The following is a 12,825-nucleotide window of genomic DNA, read 5'->3' as shown; positions in this document are numbered from 1 at the left end:
ACCAAAACTCTCTAATATATCAAATAGCTTTTTTGCACCTCGGTCTTGGGGGTTGTCAACATGAATGTTGAAATCACCGACAATTATCAAACAATCGTAGTCAATGCATATGAGAGATAGAAGTTCATTGAAGTCCATAAAGAAATTTTCCACATATGTTGGAGTTTTGTATAAGGTTAGTATCAAAGTTCTTTTGTGGCCTTTTACCTCAATTCCAAGATACTCAAAAGACATAAAATGACCCAGAGAGATTTTGCCACAGTTCATGGTATTCGTAAATATTGAAGCCACGCCTCCTCCTTTTTTATGTTTTCTATTCTCACTTAAAAAATTGTATGTAGGAGGCGCTGATTCAATTAGTATGATTGCTTCATTATTGTCATTCAGCCATGTTTCTGTCAGAAATAAAACATCAATATTATGCTCGGTGATGAAATCATTAATTAATAGAGCTTTAGCACAAAGAGATCTGGTGTTTAAAAGAGCCAGTTTAAGTGACTTGGAGGCTGAAAGTTCTTCAGTCTGAGGTTCCTGTATGCAGGGGATCAGTTTGAGGTTTGAATTAAGACCGCTGCTTTTTGTATTTCTGTTTTTTCTAACTTTTCTTCTAGTGATCCGGACAGGTAATGTCCTGCTATGAAATGTCGGGGGGCCAGACACATTCTGGTGGAAGACTGTTGTAAAAATAATATCTGGACCCCGGTCTCAGACCTCAGAAACGCAGAGTGCTGGATCCTCAGGGAGGTCAGAGGCAGGTGGCTTAGATGAAGTGAGGTCTGCTATGTTAGCGCTAAGGAGAGTCGTGCCGAGGCGAACCTGTTGATCTATTCCAGCCTGCTGAGAGGAGAAAGAGTCCGTCCGCCTTCCTTTCTGACCCGTGTCCTCCACCAGCATCTTCAGGCGGCTCAGGTGCAGCCCGACTCTCTTTAGTGATTGACTTCCTGGGAAACTTTGTTCTTGTGAGTGAGTAAAGGAGCAGAGAGGAATGGGGGATGGAGGAGGGGAACCGGTCAATCTGTCACCAGTCGATGTTTTATCAGTTTGTATTGGAATAGTTTGTTCTTGATAAGCGGAGGGTTCCATCCTAGTCAGACATCCTTGAGCCAGTTCTTCTGAAGCGATGGTCACATTGCTGTTCTTGTTGATAAAATGAAAAATGTTTGCAGTGAGCAGCCTTATCCCATGTTTGTTAAGATTGCGTCCTCCTCTTCCAAAGAGGTGAAAGCGCTGCCAGTAGATCCAGAGGTTATCAATGAAGGTCACTGAGCTGGCTGAGCAGGTTTTAATCAGCCATTTGTTTATCATGCCCAGCCTGGAATGTTTTTCGTCTCCCCATTGAGGCGATGGAATTGGACCGCTGAGAAATAACTTCATTTTTAATTTTCCCATAGTGTCCAGAAGAATATTAAAGTCCTTTTTTAGAATCTCCGATTTTTGCTTTGCCAGATCGTTGGCTCCAACATGCACAACTAAAGTCTCCATGTTTGGCTGATCAGCGGTTAGAGAGTGCACTTTGCGAGTCAAATCAGATACAGTGTCACCAAGAAAAGAAACCACTCTGGTTTTCTTGGGATTGCAAACATGACTGATTCCATTTACTGTCTCATCTCCAACAATAAGCACTCTTTGCATACCTTTTGTTTTCCCGGTGTTCATTTTGTCCTTCGGAGCTTTGTAGGGTGGATGTGCTGGTCTCGCCTCATTGTTGATGTTTGAAGATGGGTTTTTACTCAGAGGCTCAGGCTGGAGTGCAGAAAATCTGTTTTTCAGTGGGATTCCCACGGAGTCGGAATATTTTGAGGCTTGGGCTGGTCGCTTTGTCCTTGGGAGCGGGGTCGGTGGGGCCGTTTTTGTTCCAGCTGCTTGTTTGCAGTTCTTTGGCGGAGCAGGTGTTGAAGTTGAAGGTGGGTTTCGGCTCAGAGTTGGCCACGCTGTTTCGTCCAGGTGAGGTGTTCTCCCTGTTAGTCGTCTCATGGGATCTGCAGTGTGAGACTTTTGTTTTGGTTTGGCACCCTGAGCGATCCAGGGCGAGCTGGTTGGTGCAGGGTGTACGACCTCACCGCTGATTTGAGGAAGAGTTGTTTCATTTCCACAGGTAGCGTTGATCTCAAAGTTCACCTCCAGCCGTTGAATCTTCGTTTCTAAAAACTGAAGTCGTTGTAGAATACTGTTAATGTCCTTGGGGTCGGACGGGGGCATTTTGCCCTAGCTCAACTTGGAGATGAAGAAAAGTAAGGTAAAAATAAAAGTGAAAAATATTTCCCAGTCCTTAAGTCTGAAGTAATCCAGTTATTATGTAAAAATTGTGACTGTAAAAATAATTCACTGTAAAAATAATTCACAATTCAATTATTTATAATCTGGCTCTGATTATAAATAATGCACTGAATCGGAACCATTTGCTTTTATAAATCCATATAATGTCATCATTTCAATGAGCTCATTTGATTAAGTTTCACTCTTATTACATGCCTAAACGGAACAGCTTGCATTATAAAATATGCATGAGTTGAGCAAATATTTGTACCATCTTAGATTGTGAATAAAATGACTTGGATTCTATTATTTCAAGTGTAATTTATCCACCTGTGGAAGCATAACCCACCCTGACAAAATTAGAAAAATGTCAAAGTGGGTGGAGTCAAGACATACAGGGGGCGTGGTCAAGTGTGGGGATGAGCAGAGGGGATTAGTCTAGCTAGCGACTATCACCACGGTGATGCTCACTACTCCAACTCCTGACTTTCCACTTGTGCTGTGTCTGAGTGAGATAGTTCTATGTCTCAGACAAAAACGATAACCAAGCTGGGCCTCTAAAACACACAGGATTATTCATCTGCAGTAACCACTGTTCAACCAAAGGAGGGCAGCACTGAGATAATTTTAGGCAATTTATAGCAGAACTAAACAAATTTAAACAAAAAAGTCATAATTTGCACAGAAACATAAAGATAGAACCCTAGATAACCTAGTTTATCAGCAAAAGAAAGTTGATTTGGGGTTAACTTGCACTTGGTTTACGATGGAGAAAAATGAAAAGGTGGCTTTTTTTGGTAAACGTCTATCCGGATTTATGTGTTTCATTCATTTCTACAGTAATAGTGGACATTTAGAAAGTTTTCCAGTGAAACGAAGTCAAATGGCTTGAAATAGCTTCAGCCAGCAGCCTGGCGAGAGATGTGCCGCCGGAGGAATTGGCTGCCTTTTACGGCCTGGCCTTGGAGAGCACTTAGGACAATACATTACAATAATTAAATTTCAAGGTGGCCAAGAAGCGGAAAGCAGGAAAAATTGGGATTTAATGCCTGCTTCTCCTTCACTCATGCTCAGTGTGGATGTTGCTGCATTTTTAGCAACATTGGAGGAGGGCGAACACATGTTCACGTTCTATTCTGGGTGAAGCAAGGATCCTAATTAATCCTTCCCACAGATCCACCTCCCTCTCTCTGCCTTTTGCTTTGCACAAACAAATAAAACAAAATCTACATATTGTTGCTGTTAATTTGAAGAGCAAAATCTATCTTGTGGAATACATTTGGACATATTTTAGGAGTGTTTTTGCTCCAGGCTCAGTTAGTATTGAGTTTGCTGTAAAGGAACAGAGTGGAAACTTATTAGTTCGGCTTTTATCTGACATCCTCCCTGACTGCTGCCGAACACTGACAGCACATTAAGCACTTCACTGCTTAAAAGAGAAACTGCTGCATGCTTGTTGACAACCTTTGGAACAAATTTATTTCACCACTCGGTTGAAATAGACAAGGAATTATTATAAAAACGTCTGAGGTCTTGATACTGAAGGATTCTGTATTTTATTAGTGACCAGTTAGTTTGTTTGCATTTTTTATAATATAATTTTGTTCAAGTTTGTGGACAGTAAAAACATGAATCGGAATTAAATACTTAAATAAGCAGAAATTAAATATCATCTTTCATTTGTATGTTGATAAAAATGACCAAGCATTCTGGACATCGACATGATGTGGTGGTGATGCTTGCAGGATTGGGCTGGACTGCAAAAACAACAAATGTGAGTATTTTTACATAGTTTATTGGGAAAATATCTTAGTACGCTTGAAATAAGACTAAGCTGACTAAACTGACTATATATTGTTTGGTTAAAACAAAATATGAGAGTTTGTTTTAAGTAAATAATCCCTTAATATTGATGAAAAAGTATCGACACACTTATAACATGGGAGGAATGTATTGTTATAAGTGAAATAATCTACAAGTGGAGCTAGCACTTTTAAAAATCAATATTAAGGAATTATTGGCTTAAAACAAGATCCTAAATCGTCCTGAAAACTTACACGCTGGTTAGTTTTGTCTGATTTCAAGTGTACCAAGATATTTGCACTAGAAACTGGACAAAAAAAATAGTTGGTAAGATTTGGTGTTTGTGCAGTGTCCAGATGAGCAACCCCTGCAGCATCTCTGTCACTGGGAAAAGGGCCAACTCCAGATGTCCAGGGAGAAATCATGCATTCAACTCTCCAAAAACCTCTCACTGACCAAGGTCCGCCTGCAGCAACGCAGCCGTCCCAGTTTTCTTTTCACCAAGACATTCCCTGTGTAGCCAAACAACTGCAGATAGGCGGAGTGTGAACAGAACGAGTTAGAGAAAAGGCTAACTTTGGTTCATGGACAAAAAGTGATTGGGCTTCTTTTTCCATAGTAAGCCAATGGCATTACACTGCAGCAAATTTTGAATGTTTGAATCTGAATTTTTGTTGTTTTTTATGTTAACACTAATTCCAGTAGTGACAGAGCACAGTCTGACATGGTTCAAAAGATCAGATCCACCTTAATGTTGGCTAGTCTTTTGCTTTAGCTTCATTTTGTTACGGTGGCCCAGGAAGGTCAACAAAATACAAAATCATAATGAAACCCATGTAAAAATGGAAGTTTATGCTAAAACAGAAGTTATGGCAAAAATAAAACTTATGGTAACAATAACTTTATGCTAAAAAAAAAACAAAAACAGAAGTTTATGTTAACATGGAAATCATGTTATAATAAAATTTAAGCTAAACTGTTATGGTAAAAATTATTTTTTTGTTTGCTAAAACAAATGTAATGCTAAAATGAAATTATGAACTTTTGTCTCCTTAGAAAGTGAGTGACTATATCAATAGGTTTCTAAATGGGTAACATAAACAAGCACACACACACACACGCACACGCACACACACGCACACACCTACACACACACCCCCACACACACACACACACACACACGCACACGCGCACACGCGCACACACATGCACACACACACACATGCACACACACACATGCACACACACACATGCACACACAATCCCTGCTGTTAACTTTTTCATACTGGGTCAGATTAGTTCAGATACTTTTTTTTTTTTTTTTACTTCCCTCATCCAAACAGCTGTTGCCTGTTCCTCTCTGGCCGATCATTCCTGCTGTTACCTGTTTGAGGGCCGTGAGTGTCTGGACACCGGACGCCTTGGCGACCATGGTGTGGCTGTTGCCGGGGCTGGGCTGCAGGGACAGGGTCAGGCCCGACACGGTGTGAACCCGCAGCTCCGTGATGGAAACCTTGTCATCTGTGACGGAGAACGACGCCTCGCCCAGCACCGCGTCCACTGCCAGCGGAGACTCCACCTGCGGAGAAGAAAAGATGAAGTGCTTTTATTTATTGCGTCTCCACATGACAGGAGGGGGGGGACGAACGTCGCTTTAGTCCAGAATAGACAACAGCTTTATTGTCTTTGTGAAACTCATAAAGCCCATGACAAGCCAATTTTAGATTAAAGTGCTGTGTGCTTCTGTTTGTTGCAGCGTGTCTTGAATCCATGTGTCAATGCCTCTCAGTCTATCAAAGTGGGAGGATGAAAAAAAACAACAACAACCGAACGATAAAAAACCCCCACTTGAGACGGAGTCCATCACCATCAGCTGCTACCAGACAGCAAATAACAACGTGAAGCTGTAAACGCATGTCTCACAGTGACGACTGGATGAAAAAAAATACACACACACACACACACATCTGAGTGTCATGGATAATCCCAGCCCTTTGATAGGCGTCTGCACAAAGCCCCTTTGGCCACTTATAAAATATCACCATTTTACTTCGCCATTGCAGGCCGAGGTCATGAGGGACAGCTATCGCAGAGAAGAGCCATTCAGCCAAGCAGTGGCCTCGCTCTTAAAGTCATACGGGGAAATCAATTCCAGCTTCATCTGGAGCGTTTTATAACTCCAGAGTCGGAAAGCGTGTGAAAGCTGCAGCTGTGGTGGCAGCCGAGCGTTCGGTGTCTGACAAGCTTCCAAAATCACCACCAGCCGAAGCCTTGAAGCAACCGGCGGCCGATCAAAACACACCCGAACCTCATCTGATTTACAGCCAATATGACGAGCAAATATTCCATCTGATGGAAGCAAAGCGGTAAAGATGGGGCACCTGAGAGAGCCCATCATAGGGTCAATGTTGTCATTCTTCCCCAGCTTCTGGGTCGGGCAGGGCCGGCCCAAGATTGTATGGGGCCTTAAGCAGAACATGATTTGGGGCCCGTCTTCCTCTCCACCACCGGAATCTGGGAGAGAGGGCCACTTTAAAAAAAATTAACATAATTTTTTGTGACGTAAAATTAAACCTGCCTGTTTTTTATTTTTTCCTTGCATTTTAATTTTAAACAGGTCAATTAAAAACATTTTTAAAACAAAAATGTAGCTTTAAAGCTGCAGTATGAGACTTTTAGAAAAACTGCTTTTTTTGCTGTTAGAGTTTGTTATGAGGCAGATAATCTGTGAAAAGATGGATCTCCTACACCTCCTCCCTGTGCTGCTGTTGCCATTTGAAGAAATGCAGCCAATCAGAGCCAGGAGGAGGGTCCTAGCACTGCCAATCAACCTCATGTACTCACTGCTTAATCAGCTAAGAAAAGTGTACATTTTATCTGCTGTCATCAAAACCATCATTCTAACTTTTTAAATGAATAAAAGCTGCCAAAGTGGGTTCATGTGCTGGATCTGAATTTGTGCACATCTAACTGGAATGATAAAATAACTCAGGAGACAATGGACAGATGTTCCAGCTGTGCACCACATCTTATTTATCTGACAGCTCTGAAGCATCTGTTCGATGTCTGGAGAGGCAGAACACAGAGAGGCATGTTCTATTTGTGCATTTTCGAAGCTCTGTTAGCTCCGTTTTTCCTCAACTCCCCCTCTCTGCCTCTACCTGCGTGAAGCAGAGCTTTTCTCCCACTCTGCTCAGTCATCTCTGGTGCTAAGGTTATGGTTTTGAAGCTCGTCACCTCCTGACCTCTGCCCAGTCCGCTCCCCGGCCTCCCTGCTCCTGCAGCGGACCCTCGCCGTCTCGCCGTCACCTTCTGCCTTCAGCCATCATTACCTCAGCTTTCTGCTTTCATGCATTAAACGGCTCTTAACCTTGGCATTTGAGAAGCAAAGCTGACCTAAACCAGCATTTCAAACTACAGTAGTCAGATTCAAAACTGAGCTCATCCATTTTAATTGATGTCTTTCCCAGATTGTTCTTTTTGCAACATGTTCTGAGTCATGTTTTACTGCTGCTGTTGATTTTACATTAAAAACACTAAAAATATGCTGTGAGTACATTTAAAATGAGACAACACTAGCTCATAAGTAACTCTTCACCAAGGTATAAGAGTTTGTTTCAAGTCAATAATTCCTTCATATTGATGACAAAGTGCTATTTGCAATGGCAGATTATTTCACTTAAAGCAAGATATTTTCCCATGTTATAAGTGAAATAATCTGCCAGTGCAAGTAGCACTTTTACATCAATATGAAGGAATTATTGACTTAAAACAAATGCCTGTATCTTGCTGAAAGGTCACTTGTAAGTTAATTTAGTCTTATTTTGGGTTTATCAAAATGTTTCCACTAGAAACTAGACAAAAATACTTTGTAAGATTTTGTATTTTTGCAGTGTATGAGGCAGGATTTATGCCAAACAAATTTAATAATTATTGAATAGTGACTAAAGGTGAGAAACCTTCTAAAAGTCAGTGTTTCTTTGTATTGTATTGCAGGGTTTCTAAAGGGGGTGCCCAGCCAGAAGCTAGTGTTGTTTGGGGAACATTTGGGAACTTCTGTACTAAGATATTTGCACTAGAAACTATAAAACGTTGTAAGATTTTGTGCTTTTGCAGCATGCTAAAAACACCTCAGCATTGCCCCTTTAAATTTGTCTCCATATGTTCAGTCTGATCTCATTTATCTTCCTCTTCATTTGTGTTGCTCCTAATGGAAATCTGAACATTATCAGCCTTTCCTGTATTTTTCAGTAGCACCATCGCCTCCAAATCGTACATCACAGCAGGTCTAACTGTAACAGTCTCTTTCACTCTTGCAGCTAGCTTTCAGTTAAAATAAGACAAAATCTTACCAAATATTTTTGTCTTCTTCCAACTACAAATATTTTAGTACACTTTAAATAAGATAAAACTAACACAAAGTGACATTTCAGCAAGATATGCAAACTTGTTTTTAAGTAAATATTTCATTAATATTGATGAAAAAGGTTCCATCTCCACTGGCAGATTATTACACTGATAACACGGGAAAATGTCTTGCTTTAAGTGAAATAATCTGCAAGTGGAACAAGAGCCTAAATCTTGCTGAAAAGTTACTTGTAAGTTAGTTGTGTCTTATTACATTGTACTAACATTTTAAACTTAAAACTAGACAAAAAAACGTGGTAAGATTTTGACGTTTTGCAGTGTACAATCGCATCCTGCCTCCACTCTTTTGTGGTTTCGGATGGTTGACCCCAGGTAATTAAACTCTGTGACCTCTAGTCCTCTTGCTTCACCCATCTTCCTTTCAAGCATAAACTTTTGTTGTTTTTTTTTCACGTTTTCTACTCTTCTATATTCGGAAACCATCTACACTGCAGAAATACTGCGTTGTTTCTACCACATTTACTATCTGCATCAATAATACCACAGGACATATGAAGATATTAATATATCAGTGGAAATTTATATAGTTGGACATTCCTAGAGGCTATGAAATTCTCCCGCCTCGGTCCACCTCCATCGGCATATCGTTGTGATGGATTAATGTGCCAGAAAAAAAGGGAGTTACAGACATGGTCTCGTACACAAACCCATACGTGCACGAGATTGTGAGACCACAAAACCCCAAGGCATGATGGTAAATGGATGAATAAAATAAACTCTTAAAGTCTATCTGGAGGAAAACTCAGCTGGATGATGGATCACGCTCTGCAGGGAGTTCGTTTCATAACTCCTGATTTTAAAACTTTCCATTTCTGTTTCTGGGGACAAATTTGCCCAACAGTTAAATTAAGTGAAGCTCCAAAGTCTATTTGCTAATAAGGACAGCGACATGAGGGATTTCTCAGAGCAAACAGATTGTCAGTTTGTGTGTGAAAACATGTGATCCAAACGAGGTCAGATGGAGCATGACTGCAAAATAAAAAAATATTTGCCTGCAATTGATTTTCTGCTGCTTCACATTCTGTTCAGCCGCAGCCGATGCTTTCAAGGGCCAATTAAAGTGACTAAAAAGAAAATCTAACACTGTAAAAAAAGAAAAAGAAAAAAAAAATCAATACTGGGAACTATGTCCAAATGTCAAAACAAATTGAAAAGAGACGCCACATTGTGCATCGATTATATAACTGAGAAATTTAATCACAGAAACTGATCTTCCGCCAGGTTATGATTCAATCTGAAGCATATTGTTTAGATATTTATTTCTCAGTTTTTATTCACTGCAAATACACAAAATCTTACCAAGTATTTTTAATCTAGTTTCTAGTACAAATATATAATTACACAAATAAGACACGTACTATTATAAGTAACTTTTCACCAAAAATATAAGAGTTAGTTTTAAGTAAATTCTCCCTTAATATTGACGAAAACGTACAAGTTAGTCTGCCATAAGTGAAATAGACATTTTTAATTAAGATATGGGAAAAAATCTTGTTGCAATGGGAGATGGTTTCACTTATAGGTGGAACTTTTTTCACTAATATTCAGGAATTATTGACCTAAAACAAGCTCCTATATTGTGCTGAAAAGTTACTTGTAAATTAGTTTTGCTTTATTTCAAATGTATTAAAATATTTGCACTAGAAACTAGACAAAATACTTGGTAAGTTTTAGTGTTTTTACAGTACTCAAACAAACCAATTCTTATGATGAATTACATGTTGCAGATCAAATTTACACCTTAAACTTCACTCTGAAGTTTAAGGTGTAACAAAATTTTAACAAAATTCACCCCAAAAAGACTCAAACATTGTTTTTAATTAGAAATGTTTCATGTTTCAACATTTTAAACTTTATCTAGACCATCTTTTCTAGTTGCTTTTCTCAGGGAAACAATGTGTGTTCAGGAAGGTGATTTATTAGCCATTAAAGTCTTCCTCACTCACCATCAAATTTCTACCTCTTTTATTACCTGTTGATATGGTTCTTATTGACTTTACCAGTTGTTTTTGATTATTTCCCCTGGATTTCTGTCAGAAGTTTCTCCCAAATGCAAAAAGGAGCTCAGGGTGCTGTCATGACTAGTTTTTGACATTATGCTGTAATGGACTGTGAGCATCAGGACCCGTTTCCTGTTCAGTTGGAGGTCGTTTCTTAGCTCTCACAGCTGAGACCCGTTTCCCTGTGAAAGCTCACCCAGATTCAGAAGTGATTTTTGTTACGCAGCTTTCTCTGGTTTATTTGGTTTGGTTCAGTCTGAGCTCATCTGGATTTTTTTTATTATACTGTTCAATAAAAATATACATTAATTTCTCTTAAATCAGACTATTAAGTCATTTGGCTCCAAAAGTCTATTGATTGTTTAATTATAAATGGTGAATTGGAACCCACTTATGTAGCGATGAAAGTTAAGATGGTGTTTATTAACTCCTGTTTGATGTTAAATCCAAAGCTTCAGTATTGCCATCTTATAACTATGCCCTAAATTCAACTTTTCACAGAGCTGCCTTTGATCACATAATTATCACATCTCCACACGTTGGTTTTTACAACATGCAACACTAAATAAATATATTTGTCTTGTTAAAACTATGAAGTTTTATCCCCACCCATAGGAAATGAACTCATTTGCACATCTTTATGTGAAAGGGACATAAAATGTTTTTCTATAAACAGTTTAGTCAACATGATCTAAGAGTCTGAGTTTAAAATAGGACTTTAATTGTTTGAAGCTGGAGAAAATTTGGGACAACTTTAGTATTCAAATAAATTCAGGCTGTCAGCTTTAAATCTATTAATAATTGGTATAAAAATGAGGCTGAGATGCTGGAGTTCAGTGAAACACCCAAGAGTGAATGAAGAAAAGGTTTACTAATAACTAATGTTCAAAGTTTCAAGCTAATTATTCAGACAAGCGAATATGAGATGAAAAAAAAAAAAAATCAGAACAAAAACACAACAGCTTGGTGAAGTTTATTATTTACTCTCCTGGCACTGATGCAGTTTTCTGATTTTAAAATATTACACCGCAATGAAAGCTGCTCCGTTCAGTCGGAAATTAGACTTAAAACGAGCATTTGAAACATTAAAAATGAAAACCCAGGAGAGACTCTCTCCCTGACTGTTAACAATTTGTTTGTGATGTATTCCAAGGAGCGCGCGCCGATGAAGTGCAAGCAATTTGGTCTTCATTTTCTTCCAGATTGCCTCATTTTCTTTTACCACAGTTACTGATTTCCCATGTTTCCCACAGTGCCTGCACAAAAAAAAAAAACAAAACAAAAAAAAAACAGATTGTTTTGGGATGGGGTGCGTTCTGGGGAGGAAGTGCTGCTGATTGGAACAACATCGGCATAAATAAGATAAAAAGCTCAATCATGACTCCAAATTGAACACATGTAAAATGATGTGGTCATATTATATTCTTATTTAGAATAATTGCATTAGTGTGGTTGGCTTTGTGCAAGAAACAAGTGAGACACTATTCAGGATTGGTGCATAAGAATCCTATTGTGGCTAAAATCAATAAAAAGTAAAGATGTTTTTACACCTGAAGTTCTGATGGACTTGGTTCAATTAGCAACCAAAATTGCATCATTTGTCATATTTTCAGCTGGTGTGGTTTGCTTTCACACTGCGCTGTCTCAAACGAATCAAAGCCTTTGGAAAAGCTGCCGACATGCTGGCCTTTGGGAAGCTGCAACAAGAACCCCTGAAGGAAACGACACAAAAATCTCTGAAGACCTGAGCATGACTTCACAGAATGTAAACCAAAATGGAGTGCTGTCAGAGTTTAGCGGTTGGAGGATTTTTCTTTTGTTTTTGGGAAAAGACAACGAACCGTTCCTCCTGTCAGCCCTGGACACGTGCATTTGTTGGGGTTGTATTTCTCCAGGATGCCCTGCGTTGTAGCTCACGTCCTGCTTTTGGAGCGGTCTCCTGTCCGCTGGGGATTCACATGCATTCAGGCCGGACCAGAGTTCACCTCAACCAAACTGAGCCGAGATTTTAGACGGAGTGGAGTTTGCTTATTTCTCTGCATTAGAGTTCGATTACAAATTCACAAATAAAGTCGACAATTTGATAGACGGTCAGGTTTATCATTACAGCTGAGTTGGTGCAAAGACGTCTGTTGGCTCCTTAAAAGAAACAGCTGAGAGAACGACGGAGTGTTAGGGCTGATTCATTCATCTTCTGTTTGTCTGAGATGTCAAAATAAATTCATATTTATATTCTTAATAAATTTTGTGACCCACAAAAATGTTAAGTTGCCATCTTTGAACACCTCTAGTGTATGTAATAGATTCACTTAGGAACTTTTGATACAAATGTGGGTGA

The 12,825-nt window shown here is 39.3% G+C and overlaps 1 protein-coding gene across 1 annotated transcript in view; it reads right to left on the bottom strand.

Annotated features, from left to right (window-relative positions):
• Positions 1-12,825, bottom strand: part of tmem132e (transmembrane protein 132E) — a 155,617-nt gene that overhangs the window by 9,881 nt on the left and 132,911 nt on the right. Inside the window, exon 8 of the mRNA XM_088012438.1 lies at positions 5,444-5,638. Within this exon, the coding sequence (XP_087868564.1) occupies positions 5,444-5,638 (195 nt within the window). The remainder of the gene's footprint in view (positions 1-5,443; positions 5,639-12,825) is intronic.

The sequence above is a fragment of the Poecilia mexicana genome, unplaced genomic scaffold (genome assembly GCF_051168715.1).
Source record: "Poecilia mexicana isolate PSO_F unplaced genomic scaffold, ASM5116871v1 scaffold_14, whole genome shotgun sequence".
NCBI lineage: Eukaryota > Metazoa > Chordata > Actinopteri > Cyprinodontiformes > Poeciliidae > Poecilia > Poecilia mexicana.
This window is presented reverse-complemented; position numbering and strand designations above follow the sequence as displayed.